Below are 19,793 nucleotides of genomic sequence, written 5' to 3'. Positions count from 1 at the left end.
CCCAGGCATCTTCCTGTTTTGATTCTGGCTCAAGAGAGGTTCACAGATTTTGGAAATTACGGGTATGTTCTTCCACTGATCTCCTTTGACAAATGTATCTAAGAGTTCTGAGGTGTAAGTGAGCCTGGACTACAAGGCAGGATGATGGTGCAGTTGGCTGAGCCTCCTCCTTGTGAATTTGCTGCCTGGCTCAGGGATGAAGCTTTAGCCAGTATTGGTAAATTGTCCTATCTTTATTAAAACAACAATGAGTTATCTCTAGTTCAGCCATTTTTTCAGTAACTTTGCTATTTATTCGGTGTTTGTATCTTCTGCTTTTGTTGTCTTTCATTAGGCTCATTTATTTATCTGGTCTCACATTTGTATTTCTTCAGTCTGGTGTTATACTTAAGAGCAGAGTGAGGTGTTTCATTTCCACATGTTTAAAAATGGTTTTGAAGAGTTTATGATACATTTTTGTCTATATATATATTAAAAAAATAATGATTCCAGGTATGTTGCAGTGGTGTAACACCAGGATTTTTTTCCAGAAATGAATTTGAGATAATTGAAGTTGCAGATCTTGTTGTGTCTATGTCACAGTGGTATCATCAGCAAAGATTCTGGAGTTTAAAGAGAAAAATTATCTGTATGCTACCTTAAAAATGCACTGTCGTTCTTTAATATGAATTAGCTCATAATCAATAGAAGTCAAGGCTATAGCAGTAATGGGCTTTTTCTAGCTTGAAATTGTGGCTTTTAACATTAATACTGCCAAACCAGTTAAGAGATATTGAAGGATATAGTTTCTCATTTAGAATTAAATCATCCCCTCTTTGGAGAAGAGGAAAAAAAATAAAAATAACAACAAATGACCAAAACTATGGAAGAGAAGAAAGGGAGAGGATTCAGGGAAATCCAAGAGTCTAACCTTGCAGAGTTTCTGCCAAAAGCTTCCTTTCAGAGAAGGGTTTGTGGTCTGCTTTCAATTTAAATCTGCATCTGTTATGCTCACTATTAAGGCTGCTAGACCTTAGGATGTGTGAGGATAGTACTGTCTACTTAGGTAGAACTACAGAGAAGGATGAAGATACTGGCTCTGCCTTGGATCACCTCCACATACACGGGTCAGTTTTCAGCTCAGTGGCCATCATTAGCCTTGTATCCTTCCAAAATGTCTCCAGAAGAATTGAGGAAGTTAAAAGCTGTGGTCTTGTAAACAAGGAGAAGAAAATAATAATTTCATTATATTTTTCATAAATCTGAGAAAGATGGAGAAAATCTTCCAATGTCAAAAGAATATGAAACTGTCTTATTTCTGGCTCTTTGCAACTAGTGAAACAGGAATATCTGTGAGAATTGAATTTGTTTTATAGCAAAAGCATTGCTGAATAATGATTTGAATATTTGTAGGCACTTACATCATGTTGTTTTTCACATTTCTCTACTTCCCTGAAAAGGTGCACTTAAGTATTCTTTCATGGATGCTCTTTACCTCTGTAGTTAGTGGCCTGTGTTTTTGAAGATGCTGTTCAACTGCTGTTCCTATGTTGTTAGTCCCAAATTTACATGCTAACATTTTCTTACCCATCCAATCTCATACTAAGGCATCTCTTCTACCAAAAAACTTATGCTACAGGATTTTTCTGGTAAAATCTGAACTGTGCGATAAAAATTATTTTTAAAATATTTTTTTGTTGTTGTTATAAACATTGTGTTGAAATTTTGCTACAGTACAGTGCTCAGTGACATAGTACAGGATACTATGAAGGAGAATTAAATCATTGTTTAGTTCCATCTATACTGGCAAAACCAAATACCAAAATTTTTTTCTTTTTAAGCTAAGCTGAAAAACTTGTGTGGGTTCCCCAATACTGTTTTTTTACACTGTAGGCAGGACTGACTTTTGTGACTCAACTAACCATGTTTTTTTAATTAGATCACATCCTAAAGGAAATAAGTTACAAAAACATCTGAAAATATAAAATGGATCATGCTTTTCTAGGAAAAGATATATATAAAACTATGCAAATAAAATACAAAGATGGCAGTATTGCTTATGAAGCTGTGCTTAACAGAAGAAAAGCTTAGAAGTTCTAGCCTCGGCACTTCACAAGTGATGTCTGTTCTTTGGGAAAGGTGTATTAATAATTTTCATACGAAATGCTTGGCATCCAGGAATCCGAAATGTCTTCTAAATCTACTAAAATCACAATGCCACCCTTTAATTGAAATATTTTATTCCTGTGTCTGTCTGGGCTGTGCTTTTTCTAACTATTGTTTAGGGAGAATAAGGTGGGAGCATCTGTACTACAGCTGCTATTCAAATAGAGCAATGCCTTTACTGTAGACAAAACAGTTGGCACAATTGTTTTAATTTATTTGTTTATGAAGAGCCAGAAAAAAGAAAGCTTTATGTTCTTTTGAAGTTGGAGGATTTTCTTCATTTTCTTGAGATTTAAAAAAAAATATTTGTCCAGAGGGTATTTCATAAACTAGGTTAGACAACTGTCCAGCAACTTTTTTATTTCTATGACACAAGGAAGAAGATTCTTTTCTTTATGTGCATCACTTCTTGGGACTGTTAGGTTTGATATGAAAATATTTATTAATAGCTTCCACAAAAATGCTATGATATATTTAAAAGAACTTGCTGAATTTATGAGTAAGTGTGCAGAGAACAAACTGTTTTCTTTTTAAATAGTTGCAAATGGAATCTATTATTTTCCCCTAATCTTCCTAACAAGTAGGTTTAATCTCGTTTTTTGTCTCCAGCTGTTAGATGTAGAATCAAATACATCTGGTTTTAAATTAAATTCTGTAACAAGTTCTTCTAATCAGCTTAATTAAAAATTAGTGTTTTCTCAGTCTTCATTACAGTAAAGTTTTTTTAAATTACTGTAAGAAAGTATATATAAAAAGAGAATCTAGCCATTTTTTTATCTTCAAGTTCAGAAACAATATGTTCGAGCACTGATACTTACCCTTTTCTCTGAGCTTTTTATTACTTAAACAAAGGCTGACAGCAAAGCTCAGTCTATAATATGTAAATCCTTGTGGAAAAATAGTGCCAAGAAACTGTGAAAAAATGGGTCCAGGCAGCTGCGTCACAAGGTTTGACCACTTTGGGCTGGGGTGCCAGGAGATTTGAGACAGATGTTTTCAGACATGCCGCATGCCTAAAACATTTCCAAGGGTCGAGCTACAAATAGTGACTTAATAAGTGCAGAAACAGGAAAAGTATGCAGGAGGACACAAGAGTTTATTCACCCCTAGGTGCACAGCCAGCCTCTTTACATTACATCTGCCTGTCAGGGCTGGCTATTTAAGTTGTTATGCCCTTGGTATTGCTCTTTGTCTGCCTGTGAATAAAGTGCAGCATTGTGATTACTAATCCCACTCCAGTGACTTGACTTTAAATGTGGTTTTGGAGCGGATCCCGGAGTTCTGTTTGCTAAGCTTCCTACTCCTGTTTCAGAGACACCACTGGAGATCTATGAGAGAGAGCACTGCAGACTGCCCTCCTCCTGTAGACCTGTCGCCTTTTTCTATCCCCCCCCGCCTTTTTTTTTTTTTTTTCCCAAACTTTTTGAGGAAATCAATGGATACCAGAGTGATCTGTTTATTTTTCTTTTTTTCTTTGCCTCCGCTGACAGTGGGAAATCACACCGGTCGCATCAAGGTGGTCTTTACACCCAGCATCTGTAAAGTGACTTGTACCAAAGGCAACTGTCAGAATAACTGTGAGAAGGGAAATACCACCACCCTCATTAGTGAAAACGGCCATGCTGCTGACACTCTGACAGCCACTAACTTCCGAGTAGGTAAGTATCCTGAAACTGTATTTGTCCTTAGCTGTCCTCTCTTGACTAACAGAGGGAGGAGATGTTTTGTTATTAATACCAGTTGTGCATCTGTTACTCTTTGTTTGGAGGGCTGTGCTGAGTAGGAACCATTGTATGTTAGACAAGCTTTCTGGTATCCTTCGGAAATGTTCCCAAAAGTTCTTTTTGTGTCATAGAAAAAAAATTCCCATATTTTTCATCTGAATTTTCAGCTGCAGAGCTACAACATGCTAAGCTGAAGCTTTTGGTAAAATTCATCCCTCGGAGTTTGTGTTGGTAAACAGAGAAAATGTAAGGTTGCACAAAAAGTTGTTTCCTCTTTTTGCTTGTTGAATAGGTATCAAATGCACATAAAATCTAGCTAACACAGTGAATCTGTCTTCAAAAAATTGTTCAGGAGTTCCTTAAAACTACAATCCTTTTTAAAAATATATCAGCTTAAAACTTTTTCCTGCTGCTGAGAGTAAATCAGATGTCATATGCATAATTTTTTAGAAACTGAAACAATATTAAGTCCAGTTGAACTTACTGAAGTCAGTCATTTCTCTGTTAATGTTTATTCTTTTTGCTAGCTCACTAAGAGTATCAGCAGTATGCCAGTCTAAACTCTACAACTGCTTGACTGTGTTGAAGCAAATCGTGAAAACTATCTAGGATAATGATTAGCATATTTTAACTGTACACTATATGATGTTGGTAGGAATTTGTGTGCAAGTATTAGTCTTGTAAGCTAGGAGAAATGCAGATCCATGGATACATATCTAATCACTTTTAATTTGTTGTTTCACATTATGATATCCTTAACTGCTCTTTGAAAGTATTTTGTTCTTACCCTGAAAATATCCTAGTATCATTTTCTGAAAAAAACTAAAATTAATTATTTTGCCAATTTGTACTCAAAGAATGCCAGATATGAACACTGTAATTTTAGTCTCCGTCTAGTATAAACACAATGTCAGGCAGTGCTGAGGCTGGCCAAAACTGCCCTTTTTCAAGTGCACTATATTTCAGGCTCTGAGAGGAGGGAAAAGCTATTCCAAATTATTCTTCTTTTCATCTGGACAGACGATACAAAGAGCAGTTCCCTCTCTTAACACTCCTACTAGAATGTCAGACTGTGGGTGAAAGCTCTTGAAATTAGTAACACATTCCTTGATAATAGGCATGTTTGTGAAAATATATGGTTTGGACTAATTATAAAAACAGTCTTTTAAAAGAGCATTACAGCACATTTTGGGTTTGTTTATGGTTGTTTTGAGGCATTAAAAAGAAAAGGATTTTGTAAAGGGATGATAAATACTTTAAACTTGTGTCTACTGTCAGTATAGATTTCTACCAATGCTTTGGCAAGAAGCACAGCTAAATAAGTTTTTTGTTTAATTTTTCCGACTACTGTGAAAGGAAAGGGTTATTCTCCCCCCTTTCATTTGACCTAATTTTTTACTGAAATTACGAAATGCTGAGAATGGGCAGTCATGTAATTTGTCTGCTATGTAAATCTGTGCTGTAACACGACCTTCTCTCAAATACTTGAAAACTTGGAGAGTGGAAATTGACCTGTGAAGACGTGTTCCACACCTTCCTTCCTGGCCTCAGGCCATGCAGCTAATGATGCACTGTGTACAGTAAGCTGCTAGAAATATTCAACAAAAGCAGCTCATAATAGTATGTGGTAGAAAGACAGGTGAGCATTATGTTTGAAAATATATAAGAACATGTTGCTACAGAGGTATAGGGATTTTTAACCTATCTGTAGCTATCTTTCCTATTACCTTTAAAAGACTAAAAGCATTCACCACATCTCTAAGTATCATCATTTTTACAGAAAAGGAATAAGGAGAAGGTCGAAACTGTGACTTCAAGGCTCTCCAGTTAAAAATGCTGAGTGAACTTAACTTCTTAATAGCCAGAGAGGAGAGATCCTACACCTGTAGATTGAGTTCCTTCACTGATCACAGATTTTCAGGAGCTTTTGAATCAGGATTTAAAATATATACTACTGAAATAATTTTTATATATGTTCTCTAACTAGTGCCTCTCATTAGCTGAGGCTTGTCCTGATAGAGATGTTTCCTGATACATAAAGCAGAAGTAATTTGGGTCTTCTGAGATAATCTGTTTTTGTTATATTTTAACATCTGTATTATGTTTTGCCTGTGCTTTCAGCTTTCAAGTTCCTGTTCTAAAGTTGTTTACCTACTGTTTATCCAAAGTGCATAGAAATTCTTACTCTGATTGTTTGACATTTTAAAAGTGCAGCCATGAAAGGGAATGTTGTGTCAGAAAATACATACTTAAAGCAGCAAGCAGCACTTTTTCAGTATTTTTTTTTAAGTATTTGTTCTTCCTAAAGCCAGAAAAGATAAATTCACATGCTCTATTTGGAAAACTAACTCCTTTTACTAATCATAGATACCTACTATGAGTGGGGGAATTACAAAACTGCTTTAGGTTGTTAGATCTAAATGTATTTCTGTAGCAGGAGCAGCGTTCTAGTATGCAAGATTGAATTTAGATTCTCTGGTGACAGATTGCAGTTGGCCATCGCTTTGCTTTGTTCTTAATAATCCATTCATTCTAATAATGAACCAGTGTAAAGGTTTTTTGCCTTTGTTTTAAACTTTGTGCTGAATTTTGTAAACACTTTTTATTTTCAGAGATAATAGGTTCCAGTGCCTGTATTAAAGCCACTCAAGTTTTTCCATGGGTTTTTTCAGATTCTTAAAACTTGCCCAGTTTGTCATTTCAGCTGGAACTTGGTACCAGTGAGTCCAGGCAAGGAACAAATCCTGTTTCCTGGAAATTTTATTAGGTATGGATAAGCCATTAAAAACAAAAACCCACAACAAGAAACAGATTGGGAGAAATGTAACTTTTCAGGTAGCTGAGATTTTGGCTGTTCTCATGAAGAACTCTAGTATTTCAGCTGGAGGTGATGAAAGCTTGGTATTTAAAAGGAAGGATCTCCTTGACTGCCAGTCTGCTTCAGTGAAACTTTGGGGTTTTTTGCAATTTCATTTTGTGAATGGGATATATTGCACAGTTAAACTAACCAACCTCCAATATTTCATTGGCTTGGAGAATGAAAGCATTAAATCTGAATGGAAGCTTCTGCTGCATAGATGATTCTCATTATTCTATTGGACTGATGCATGTGCAGTTTATATGGTATTTCAGTCCTGATACATCTACAGAGGCTTGTAAAACAGGGTCAATATATGTGCATAGGAAAGGATGCATATAGAATAACAGACGAGGTTTCTGTATCATTGACTGTTGAAGTTACTCAGTGATGTGTCTTGTTTCTCCTCAAAATTATTCCACATTCCAAAATACCTATTTTTGAAATGAATTTTCTGTCTGTAAGGAGTGAGAGGACAACAACTAATTTGTAACTGTAAAATGAAGCAGTAAGGAATTAAGAAATGCCCAAATTAGTGTTCTACATGCTCTTTAATTTTTTCCCTCTTGTGCTACTATGTATTTCAGTGTAGATTTACATTCTTTTTTTTTCCCCCACAGGATCCCTGCCTCATTCATTGCACAGGGATGACAGAACTTAGTAAAGGAAGAAGTCATTTAATACTTAGGTTTATGTTCACTGATTTGCAGCCCTGCATCTCATTTGAAGTGATTCGTTCAAACTGTTATAAATGAAAAGTTAAAAGAGTTGCATGCTATTCAGTGGAAATCCATACCTTTCGGTAGAAAGTTTGTGACTGAGCGCTTGGGAGTATCTGTGTCAAACAGGGAAGTAGCAGCATTCTGCAGGTGGAGACTAAGGAGAGTTTAAGAATTTTTTCCCAAGACCATAGGAGATAATTGTGGCAGAGCTGGTGACAGAATTATTGCTCTGTTACTCCCCTTTATGTCAATCTTTAATGCTCATCAGTATCTCTTCTTCTAACATTCCCTTCCCCTTTTCTTCTGATCCCTTTTCATATAGTCTGCACCATTATCCTTTCCCCTGGCTTTGTTGTGTGCAACCATAGTTTTATTAGGCTGTTATTGGGGATGAAGGAATATTTTGTTGTGTGATTTCCCTTGGAAGAAAGGTGGATTTTGATGAACACTTTATTTCTTGTTTTACTGAATTTGAGTGAAAGTTAAAGTTTCTCCTACAGCTTCACTGGTCTTTGTAGGGAATTGTGAGGTTGAGAATGATGTCAGATGTGTGTGTATTGTGGCCTGCAGTCTGTGTGAGTCAATCTTCCTTGTGAGACTGGAAGAGAATGATAAGATGTTTATCCATCCTCTCTTCTCATCTGTAAAAGGTCCATTTGTCTCTGGTCCTGTATTAACATATAAATAAGGATCTACCAGACATTATTTGGTGACATGGTGTCCAAAGTCAAAATGTGTCTGGTCCTTCATATTTTGAAGGACCAGATACATTTATTTAATCATAAATTTTAAAACTTTCAGCATGGATCAGTGATCTGCATATCCTGTACCTGTTGCAATAATGCTCAAATTATATTGCTATTGAATTTTGGCACTTTCCCTACTGGATTTTAGTATCAAAAATTTTTCCTATTTTACTGTGTTGACTCTGTACAAATGTTTTTGGATAATTGAAGTTGTCCAGAAATTTTCAATTACGTATACAACAGCAACTTCCAAGAAGCAGCATAAACATTTTGCTCAAATTTTGTTTGGTCTTCTGTTGAAAGTAATGAAAGAAAATTTGACCAATATATTTTAAAACAATAGGTATTTACTAAAAAGACTCACTATGTAATTATCATTCTAGCAGAATTTCCTATCTAGAAAAGAGTCTAGAGACCATAATTATTTAGAACTGGGAAAATGTAAAGCATTTATTTTATAAAAAGTTGGTAGAATACAGACATACGTGATCATGAAATTCTATCAGTGCTGTAGAAGTTGACATTGCTTTTTATACAAACACTTCTTGTCTTGTCCAAGAATTGTGTTGGTTAAAAATGTCAATGACCTGTAAGCAAGCCAGCATATTTTTATCTGTAGTTTATGTATGACAGGAGATCCAAGTGCAATGAATGGCATTTTCTTTCTGCCATTTGCTGCGTGATAATGTTGTTGTTTCTTTGCTCCGTATGATACATACTACACACATCCTACTAAATTTAAGAAGTACTCTAAGAGTCTGACATTTGAGGAAGATTTTTCAATACCATTTGGTATGAAAATGTATTTATTGTAAATAATTCTGGAGGGCAAATTTGATGACATATCAAGCTATATAAGAGACTTGTAGAAGTATTTGTGTAGATTTGTGAGAATTTACAAACTCTTCTTGCAGCTTGTAAGGTGTACGCTGTTCAGTTTTCTACCTGTTATATTTTATTGCTTGTTGTAGTGGGTTTAGTAAGAGTTGCTCGAATTGGCAGCATGTTAGAAGAGGTACTTTCTGTTGTGAAGTGGTGTTTACTGCTTGGTGAATGGTATCAGCCTGGTCAGATGACTCATCATATCTCATCTATGTAACTTGTGCCCCAGCAAAACACCATTCCTATGGCTTCAGCTGAGACTTAGCAGATGTACATGTAGCTACTCAAGTGGAGGATTTAAAATAATTGATAACAAATGTCATGCAGAGATTTTTGAATTCCTTTTGGTAACATAACTGAAGAGAATTGACATTTAAAAAAAAAAAAACAAAAACCAAAACACATTGGTTTTCAACTTGGTTATGTTCCATCAGACATCCTAATTGATGAGGAGCTTGTTTCTGAAATAACTGCTTAGCTCAAGAACTGTGTATGATAATTCATAGTCTGTTTTTAGTCGTGTATTCTCTGTGGGTAAGAGTGAAGTGTTACTTTGAAATATCCTTGGGATTTGCACTTGAACTTGACACAGTATCATCCTTTTCTGAAGTAGTTATGATATAAGAACCTTGCTATTCCCCCAGTATTATCAGTTTAGTCCATTTACTGTCTCTGTAGTGGCTACCTTGTAGCCTTATTTGGTAAAAGTTTTGTTTCTACTGTTCCTGCAGTAATTATCATTTCTGCCTTGTCAGGCTTTATTGTTTTATGCTCTTTTTGCTGCCAGATGAAATATTTGTTTCTTTTAACACACACTGGCAGACACTTAAAAATTTCAGAATTCTCGGACAACTTAGTTAAAAGATTAACTTTTTAAACTTTCTGCAACAGTAGTCAAGGAAGTTGGTCAGTCTGATAGAGTGTGTGTATGTCTCAGGAGAAAAATAAAGGAAAAGGATCAGGACATTGGAGTTTATTCACTGCTTTAGCTGGTAATTTGAAATTTAATCTGTATAAATGATGACCATGCTTGAAATATTTATTCATGCAGCAGCATTGTAACAGCTGTAACAAAACGAAGGCCAAGTATTTTTCTTCAGACACTGGACTGAGTGGCTAAAATAAAAAAAAAGAACAAATAACAGTAGAATGATTTTATGAATCGTTTACATCCTCTTTCTTATAGAAGATACTAGGAAAAAGGTACTTCACAGCCTGAAGAGCCAATGCAAAACAATTTGGGAGGAACCAGTTATGAGCATCAATGTAACAGATGCTCCTTTTTCCAATATGCTTATGTTGTATAAAGGAAGTTTGAGCAGACAGGAGAATGAATTAATTTACTTACAATCCAGGTGGTGTAGTGTAGACTTTCCTAATCTGAACCGCTCGTGGACTAAAATTCTAGCCTGTAATGTAAAGGTACCACTCTGTAGACTGAGCAGCACTCAGGGTTTTAATGCGTTTTCAATTATTGGCCATCTGTACTCAAATTACAAAGAAAAATTATATCTTAAGGATTTTGTTGTTGTTGATACCCACATCTGTTCAGAAGGAATGCTTTCTTTCCCCCATGTATTTGTCAGTACTTGTCATCAACAAATAGTTCTGGTTTCTACCATGCAGTTCACAGCATCTGTGAGCTCTTTCTTCATAATCTTAAAATAATTATTCAAATTTGACATCTTCCCTCTGATTCTAACGGAGGCCAGATGCTAATTTAAAGAAAATACATTGTTCAGCCAGATGATTTTAATGAAGTTGAATTTAGAGAAGCCTGTCAGCAACTCATTTCCACTCCCTTGCTCACCTTAAGGACTTCAGAGCATCACTGCAAAGCAAAAGTCCATCTGCTCTCAAAGCACTCACCAAACTGTATATTATAGAGAACACAGTTTTTGGATGTGCAGTCATAGGAAAAACCACAAATGGAAATGGTACAAAATCCACACCTGCAGCCATTCAAAAACACATGGACTATGTTTCCCTCAAAGTTAAAGCAAAACAGAACACAAAGTTAAAATGCATAATGCTCTACTTTACTGTATATGGTTTTAATTTATAGGGATTAGTTTATGTACATCTGACTTGAAGTACTGTAAAAAGAGAACTGAGTGCATTTATTTGAATGATTACATTGTTGCATATTCAAATAAACACACTACCTTGTACAGCTATAATTTTGTTATTGCTAAACCAAATGTCTTTGCACATACCTCACTGAAGATCAAGTATATGCCAATTTTGGCTTAAAGAAGGAAGTTGCCTTTGAATTATGCAAGCACAGGAGAGTCTGAAAAAAATTCTTTACTGTTTAAAATATGGCATTTATCATGGATAGATTTCTTAGCAAATGGGTTTGTATTTAATGTGTCCTTCTGGACATAAGACAATCAGAAGGAAGCAAGCAGCTATCACTGCTGTACTGGTCACAGTCTTTCCTCATTCAGCCTCTCTACAGTGTATTCTGTTCTTGTTTATTCTAGTCCAGGTAATTCCCCTGTTTCTGCACAGTGTAGCTTGTATAACTTTCACCTATCCATTCTACCTGTAATTAGTTCTTGGAGTTGAGTATCACTGTAATTGAGAGGCCTGTTTTGTAGCATAAATGACAGAGATTTCTGGATCTTTCTTTTGGAACATGACCTATATCTTCATATCTTCATTATACACACATTTAAATTCTTTGAGTTTTCTATCTACCTATAAACAAATCTGAACTGTTAAAAAGGAACCGTGAACTTTCAATCAGTGATTTACAAATGTGAATAAAGTTGAAGTCCATGGGAATTCAAAGTTTTTTTTTTATAGACCTCTTACAAAGTCCTGAGGGATGCCAGTCAGTGAATAGAAGAAAAATTGGGTATTTGCTGCTTGCACAAGAAGGGGGTTGAGGTTTTAAGAAACCTAGTCACAGAGACTATTTCTCATCTGTATTTTATTCAACCAAATACTTTGTTAATTTGTCTTGTTGGTTGTATTTTTAGTTTAAGTTAAAGATGATAAGCTGAGCTTTGAAGTCAAATTTTTAAATTTGATATTATTCAGATACTTCAAGTTTAGAGGAACTTTCAGCAACTTTTCATGTCGTAATTTAGGAACATGAGTTCTCTGTCTTCTCCTTGAGAGGGACTCCTTCTATCTATAGGTTGTATAAGGCAGTGGTTTCCAAACTTTTTTGATCGCACATCCTTACTAGTAATTTTTTAATTATTACTTATTTATAAATTATATACATGCACTGCTGTATATATTATATATATCTACATTATAAAACATCTACAAAACAGAAAGTAAAAATGGATGAGATAAAGATGAAGTAAACTCTATTTTGAAAATTTATTTTATTTATTAATCATACAAAACATATTTCTTTCCAAGATACTAATAGATTGTCTTGAACACTGCCTGGGGTAAGCACACCCTGCTTTGGAGACCACTGGTACAGGGAACCAGAGGAGACCAGCTTCATGATATACGCTGTAATATTACCTACCTGCAGTTAGTATGTGTCCATTGTGTCTCTTTTAGTTACTGTTTCGTTATATTAAATTCAGCTTGTCATGTTAGATGCTATATATGTAGGTGCTAGAACACCTTTTTTCAATCTCATCAGAAGTTACATAGGTCCAAGAATGCCTGTAGTGGCAATGGAGGCAAGGGGATTTTTTTGTACTTGCACACATTTCAGTGCACAAGGTCAGGTACACCACTGTGGTGTGAAGCTTGTCAGCAGGGTTGTACACAGCTCCGGGGAGCTGGGTGCGCGGTTTAATTGCTTGGAACCTGACATGACCAGTCAAAGCACTGACTATATTTTAGGTTTATGCAGCTTGTGCAACAATTTATACAGGTATTATGTGTTGTTAAAAGAACCACTATGAGGAGTTGTGTGTTTTTTAATGGATTTCCAACTGTACGTTCTCTGCAGAGTAACCTTTATCCTTCCTACTCATTAGCACTGACTCTGCTCTTTCCTCCTTCGGAACTCCAGGATTTGACTCTCTTGCTTTTCACTGGTCTCCTATGACCTAATTTATTGCTCAAACTCTGAATAAATTCCTAATATTCTTGTATTATGTCACCTCCTCAAAGTCAACTCCCTAGAAAACTTTCCAATTTCTTGTGATGTAGCCAGTGCCAGAAAATCTTAGATAGCTTGTTTTTAATGTTTTTTAACTAGTCCATGAAGGTCTGGATTACAAGCTATTATTTGTATGTTAATGGGTATCCACTTGAAAGAATCTATTCCTACTTTATTCTTGTAAACTTTTTCACATGAAACTGGGCACTGTGGTAATGTTACAGTAATCAGAGTGCGGTCTCCTGCTATTGGGAAATTTTTGTTATGACTACAGTTTTTATGGCTTTTCTTTTTCTATTCTTAACGTAGCTTTGTTATTGGAGGGCATCTTGTGGTATGGGATGCAGTGCATCAGTGTTCATAGACCCTTTGGATCTAAGATTGGGGGTTCATGCTGCTCACTGAACCTTGCTGAGGTACCAGAGTCAGGGGCCTAGCAGTCGTTGATGAGACAGAGCTTTATGGCAGGTTGGCCTTTGGGTGGCCTGAGTGGCCTGGTGGGTAAGCCCCTCTTCACTGGCAGAGTGGGAAATCTCAGATAATGATGCTCCTAACTTAAATGGCTCGAGAAGGCACAAAAGGTTAAATGGGATGAATTGCAGCTTAAATATCTATGAATCAGTTGCCAGAAATCGTAGGGATGCTGATGTCCCTGGCCAGTGTCAGCTTTGCTGCTTCTGTGATCTTCAGAGCCTTCGCAATAACAGAGGTGTGACAAATCACTTAAATGTTTCTCAGGACATTTTGCCATTTTGTCTGATGGTAACCAAGTAGTTTGATGTCTAAGAGCAGCTCTTTCCTCTGTCTTACGCTACTGAGTGTTGCTACTTTTTTTTTTTACCCCATGCACAAGTCCAGTACATTTTTTGGAAACAGCCTAATAGGAGAATGGTGTCAGAGCAGAGGGATCAGTTCAGTGACTTCATCAGATTGTAACAGTGCATGAGCAATAACAGCTCAGTGTAGTTATGGTTAAGCTACTCATTAATCCTGTAGTCCTTAAAGGTGGGTAAAGCTGCTCAGCTGACACCAGAAAGGAAGAGTACAGCCTGGAGGAATCCTGTAGCTATAAAGACGCTTGTTCTTTGTTATCGGTCCTTCTGTTGAATTCTTCTTCTGTCTGTTGAAGACAGATACATTACACCATTAGCTAATACATGTTAGTATTACGCATGCTCGGGCACACTTATCCTATACAGAGGAGTTAAGAGTCTTAAAAGCACTCGGAGCATAGGAAGGGTTTAATTTTCATCAGACATGGGGCACCTTAATTTCAGTGTTCCCACTTAGACAGTGGCAATTAATAAGCTATTCAGGACTGCTTAAAATAATACCTATAAAGTCTTTATACTCCAACATACTATTTTGCAATCTGGTTGCATTTTGTATTCTGCAGGAAATGGTTTTAAGAATTACAGTTTTAAAGATGTGTTGCTAACCTGATACACTTTCAAACCCAGCCTTCCCTAGAGATACTATTTCAGTTGCATGTCTTGCACAAAAAGCAAAATTAATATCAACACATTGTAAAAATCTGAAGAAATGCTTGCAGTAGCTTTTCTGTGTATGTTAGCATCATTATCAAAGGTCTGACACTGGCTATTCATTCCTGATAAACAGCAACTAATGTTTTGGTTTTTTTTGTTCCCTTAGTATACTGATTCGAGGCCTAACTCTTGTGTTATACTCAATATATCAGGCTCAGCTCTAATAAAATCAATAGATTCACCAAATACGATCAGTCTGTCATCCCTTAACACTGTCTATCCCCATGCCTCTAAAAATAGTGTCTGAATAGTCTCAGATATTGAGAAAACTGGAAGCAGTTTTAGCAAAGAGTGACTGTGAGCATCATGCCTGTTAGCCAGAATCTTCCTGTCAATCATTTCTCAACTACCGTGGTTTTTGCTATACCCTTTTTATCTTGAGCAAACACAGCATTAGGCTTTTTTTCATGACAGAGCATGCCTTTTATTTTTTCTCATAGCGTTTGAATATTTTAATATTGTTTTTCAGCCATCCCATTCTTTCTACACTGTAACACTTCAATAGTGTTTTGGCAGCTGTTGGTCAGATGGTGCTCATTTCAGTCACCTACACACAGGCCTATGGTTGCATTTGATATGTCTGAGGATATCTGGCTTATCACATGAGTTTGGAAAGATGTGATACAGGTCCTGTGAGACTCCTATGCCCTTGAATTGGTTAGGAGAAAAAAAATATGGAAAAGCATGAAAAGATTGAAATTACTTTTGGAAGTGTTCAGTCATGATTCACCAAGGAAGAAGGAAGACACCAACCTGATTTTGTAATGATGAGTGGAACATGGAGTGATCTGATGACAAGTGGAAGGGAGGAAAATAAGTATATAAGTATAAATTAAAAGTTATTATATATAGATAGTTGGTAAGGATAGCTAAAGAATTCACAGGAAAATATTCCAGGGTAGACATTAAATATTATATGAGAAGAAGCCTATTAGTGGTACAGGAGATAACATATGACAGACATATTTATAAATTATTACTGCCGATAGAAGAAAATCAGAAGGATTCAATAACCATTTGCTTTGTGTGTGGAAACAATCTGTCCAGCATACATGCATTATATAGAAATGCCTGATGACTTTATGGAATATTAGTAACTAGAAATACTGATTAAAGATGGTTTCAAAGTACATGAGAACTGTTGTATCTAGTCTTATCTAGATGATAGTCTCACCTAGTACATGACAGCTGTTGAATTCAAGATAGTGATCTTAATAAAGGGGCTGAAAGAATGAAATGTCATGCTTTGTGAGGAAGATACAATGTTCTTTCCTCTTTAAACATGTTAGGTCCATGTCGCATCAACAAAAACTAGATTTCAAAAATATTTATTGATTTCACAGTCTGCAAGATATCTCTAGGTAGCCTTCTGGTTACGTTAATGTGCCTTTTAAAGAACAGGAAACGAGACTCTCATCCTCAAGACCATTTAGTCCATCTCAGAAAGGTCCCAGGCATACCATTTTACAGCATAGCCTTGGAAACTGGCACACAAATGCCGTGTTACACCATTTGCAGGAAATGGAGGCTAAAACTCTTTTCTCCTTAATTATTCTGCCTGGATTCCTCACACTGAAATATGTGTATTTCATCTCTTCTCTCATAATATGATACAGTGAGGGATGAATTTCTAGGACAGTTTATCTTGTCCCTAAAGTAATCAGTTTTTAAAATCTTCATGTTCTCATAAAGTTTAGAAGTTTAAGGTGCTCTTTGCAGCAGAAAAAAACACCAGAGGCTCATGTATACTTGTTAGTAGTTTCTGGATATAGAGGTAGTTTTATATAAAAGGAAAGTGTGCACGTCTGTATGTGGCATGTACACAGAACTCCTCACTCTGGGATTTTTAGAGGCAACCTGCTGCTTTGGTCATCTTGACAGAGTCAAAAGTGGTTGCAGTTGGGTTAGAGCAGAGTAAAGACAGTTGTCATTACTTGAATGCAATTCATTCTCTTGCTCAGGAATTCCTTATTAGTTGAGTTCATCCTTGGACTCCGATGTTTGCTTACATCTTTAATGTTAACAGTCTTGAAATGTCATGTGCACTCAACTGCAAACCAACAAAATGACCCCCGCAATGCAGCTTAACATTAATATTGCTTCGTGGGAGGGAGAGATGTTAATAGTAAGTGAATATATAGAATTCCTGAGTGATGTCATCATTCTACATTTATCCCTAATGTTGTGGAAGGGGGTTTAAATAATTTTAACAGTGCAAATGTAAGAAAATAATTTTACCTATAGAAAATAACATTTATATGCAGAAAAGATTGAATTTTGGAAGTGTTAAACTTGTTTCAGGACTGTTCTTTGTGGATAAATCTCTTTATTTTCTTTGAGTTTTCCCCTCCCACACTCCCCTACCCCAAAAACACGCATGATCCAGATGGGACTAAGACCACAAAGCTTGTTTATTTTGGCAATAATTTGGTTTCCTCATCTAGATAAACAGCAGTACTTATAATCCCATTCCCAAGTGGTGCTGCATTACTTTGTTAAAGATCCCTTGGTAATAATAGTTTAAAAACATACGACAAATTCTAATGGAGTCAATGACCATGTTAATTCACGATAGCTGAGAACCCAGTTTAGTAGCTGCATATTTTTTCTTATCATACCATTAGGTTTGAGGTAGGTTTCTGTTTTATATTTTTCCTTACAGTATTGCAGATCTTATTTCTTTCCAGAAGAAACACGTGAAGTGCCTTCAGTATCATGTTCAGCCTTTTAGGACGATTTCTATTAATATATTGCAGCATTCAGGGTAAAGATCTGTTTGATAAGATCCTTGTTTATAATACTTACATGTCTACTGATAAGCATTGTGAAGGTGACAGTGTAAGGGACCACATTCGATGGAGTTCCTTTGAATCATGCTCTGGTCAAAAGTCTGGCATGGTGGAAGATACCACATTGAATAGCATAAAGTAGGGTTTTTTACTTCTGAACATTTTTAGTTGTTTTACTTACTTCTCACTGAACAAATGTAAATGTTAATGCACCCACTGAAGTGACTACTGCATTTTTTCACAAGATTAAGACTTGGGCAATACTGTCATTTGTCACATACCGCAACTGCTTCCAGCAGTAACAGAGAGTAGCCATTTCTGCAGGATTGCTTATGTCTGGAACTAAATCCGGTGCTGTCCTCACTGTTTGGATCCGTGAATAACAGTGGTACATAACAAGGGATTTGGGGGTGGTAACTAGGCTATTCGCATGAGCAGGGCATCGCTTTCCTTTTCTCAGTGGTGAGCAGCAAAGACCATTTTTCATCTGCTGCTGGAGCTTTCACTATCAGATTTACTTTTAAAAATGGTGTTTGGTTGTTGCAATAGGGTGTTTCTCTTAAAAGTTGTTGAAATACAAAGATTAGGATAAATTCAGATGTGAATGTAGAGGTGTTCTACTATTAAATCAAGGCCACTTGAAGCTGCTTTTCTTTTCTCACTCTGCTTCCCAAAGCACAAATTTAATATCAAGAGTATCTTAATCTTGTTTTTAGAAAAAAAAAAAAAAATTTGCTTACTTAATTTGCAACTCCTTTACTTAACACATCTGATTTGCAATCCAGGAATCTGAAAACCATTTAGGATGAAGTAGTTAGAAAATCAAGGGGCAACAATACATGTAGACAAAAAAAATAAATAAAAGTAGGGGAATAGGGACAAGTCTAAACTGGAGGATAGCATCATTACTGTAGCTTATGCCTCTCTGGCTTTTGTAAATTACTGTTAGAGTTTCTGCAGTTAAAAAGTAGAAGTATGTTTGGAGTGATTGTGCAGATCTATGTATAGCACCTCAGGGTTTCAGCTTTTACCTAAAACATATGGTGTTTAGAGGCACTACATTATAAGAACGTTGCACGTTGCAGTGCTTCCACTCAATGAATGCCATCTCTTCTTTCTTGTGAAAAATTGTGTTTGGTAGGACTGCGTGCTAGTCCCTGCACTTTCTGTGTGCTTAGTAACAGCATGGATGAAAGATGCCCAAACAGCTGTGGGGCATATAGTAATGCTGGATAACTGTGCAGTACTCAGAGACAAAATTAATCTGCTGATTTGTGATGCATCCAGTGGAAATACTGTAATCTAATGAGCAATTTAAGGTTTTCCTTGGAGAGCCTGTTGATGTAACAGAATAGTGTTTACACTTGAATAATTGATAGCGTGTAAGTAGGAAAGGCAAAAGTGAGACAAACTCACATGTTCCCTGAGGTGTAAAAGAGGAACTTGGAGAGTCAGATGAGGAACATTTCAAAAGCTATCTTCATTTTCTTCAACGCTGGTTACAGGAAGGGAGTTTCCATCTGTCCTAAGGGCTTGTTTGGGTAAGTGTGGGCTATTTTTTAGGGATTAGGAGGATTTAGGTGCTTGGAATTTGTTTTGTTACATCTTATTTTGATTAAATGAAAACATTTGTATTTGATTAAATTAGTTTATCTGGAGCTGTTCAGTGTTGTTTAAATATCTTGAAAACAATTTAGATGATGTAATTACATGGGCAAACTGCATATCAGTGGTTTCCTAGCTTCTTTGTTGATCATTTCAGGCTCTATTCTTGTGTTTCTGTCCCATAGCTGTGGCAGCTTTATATGGATTAATGTTGCAAATGTTCTCCTTTTTCTGTGTATTTAGCTTTTTAGAGACTCCTGTGGGGGCACCTCAATGCACCGTCTCTGCTTGGCTCATTTTGAACAGTGATACCCACCAAGATGTGCCAGGCTTGGGGGAATTAAGGCCTTTGGATGCTAGAGAAATCAAAGCTTGTTATTACCGATTAATTGCCCAAGGATGAGAAGAATACTTAAAATGTTTGTAATTCCTTAAACCTGTCTCTACATTTCTAAAGGATGGCTGTTCATTTATATTAAGAAGTTGTTAAATTTGTTCAATCATACATTGGCTGATCCTTAAGAGAGAGTTGAGAGACTTGGCTTACAGCAGATCCGAGTGAAGAATTTGTTGCCTTTCTTTTAGGTCCATTAATCCTTTATTTTGTTTGTAAGATACGCACCGGTGAACTGAAATTTCTAGTCGTCTTGTGCAGATATATTTCCACATTTTTATCAGGCTCTGAGCAGCTA

General features: G+C 36.2%; 1 protein-coding gene across 7 annotated transcripts in view; it reads left to right on the top strand.

Moving 5' to 3' along the window:
- Positions 1–19,793, top strand: part of LTBP1 (latent transforming growth factor beta binding protein 1) — a 199,430-nt gene that overhangs the window by 64,839 nt on the left and 114,798 nt on the right. For 5 of the 7 annotated variants that reach the window (XM_042789538.1, XM_042789534.1, XM_042789539.1 and 2 more), the window contains exon 5: positions 3,636–3,803. In XM_042789538.1, the coding sequence (XP_042645472.1) occupies positions 3,636–3,803 (168 nt within the window). Of the gene's footprint in view, positions 1–3,457; positions 3,804–19,793 lie in introns of those variants that run through there. The other 2 variants (XM_042789541.1, XM_042789542.1) reach the window with 2 other exon arrangements.

The sequence above is a fragment of the Tyto alba genome, unplaced genomic scaffold, assembly GCF_018691265.1.
Source record: "Tyto alba isolate M040663 unplaced genomic scaffold, T.alba_DEE_v4.0 Super-Scaffold_16, whole genome shotgun sequence".
NCBI classification, from domain to species: Eukaryota; Metazoa; Chordata; class Aves; order Strigiformes; family Tytonidae; genus Tyto; species Tyto alba.
This window is presented reverse-complemented; position numbering and strand designations above follow the sequence as displayed.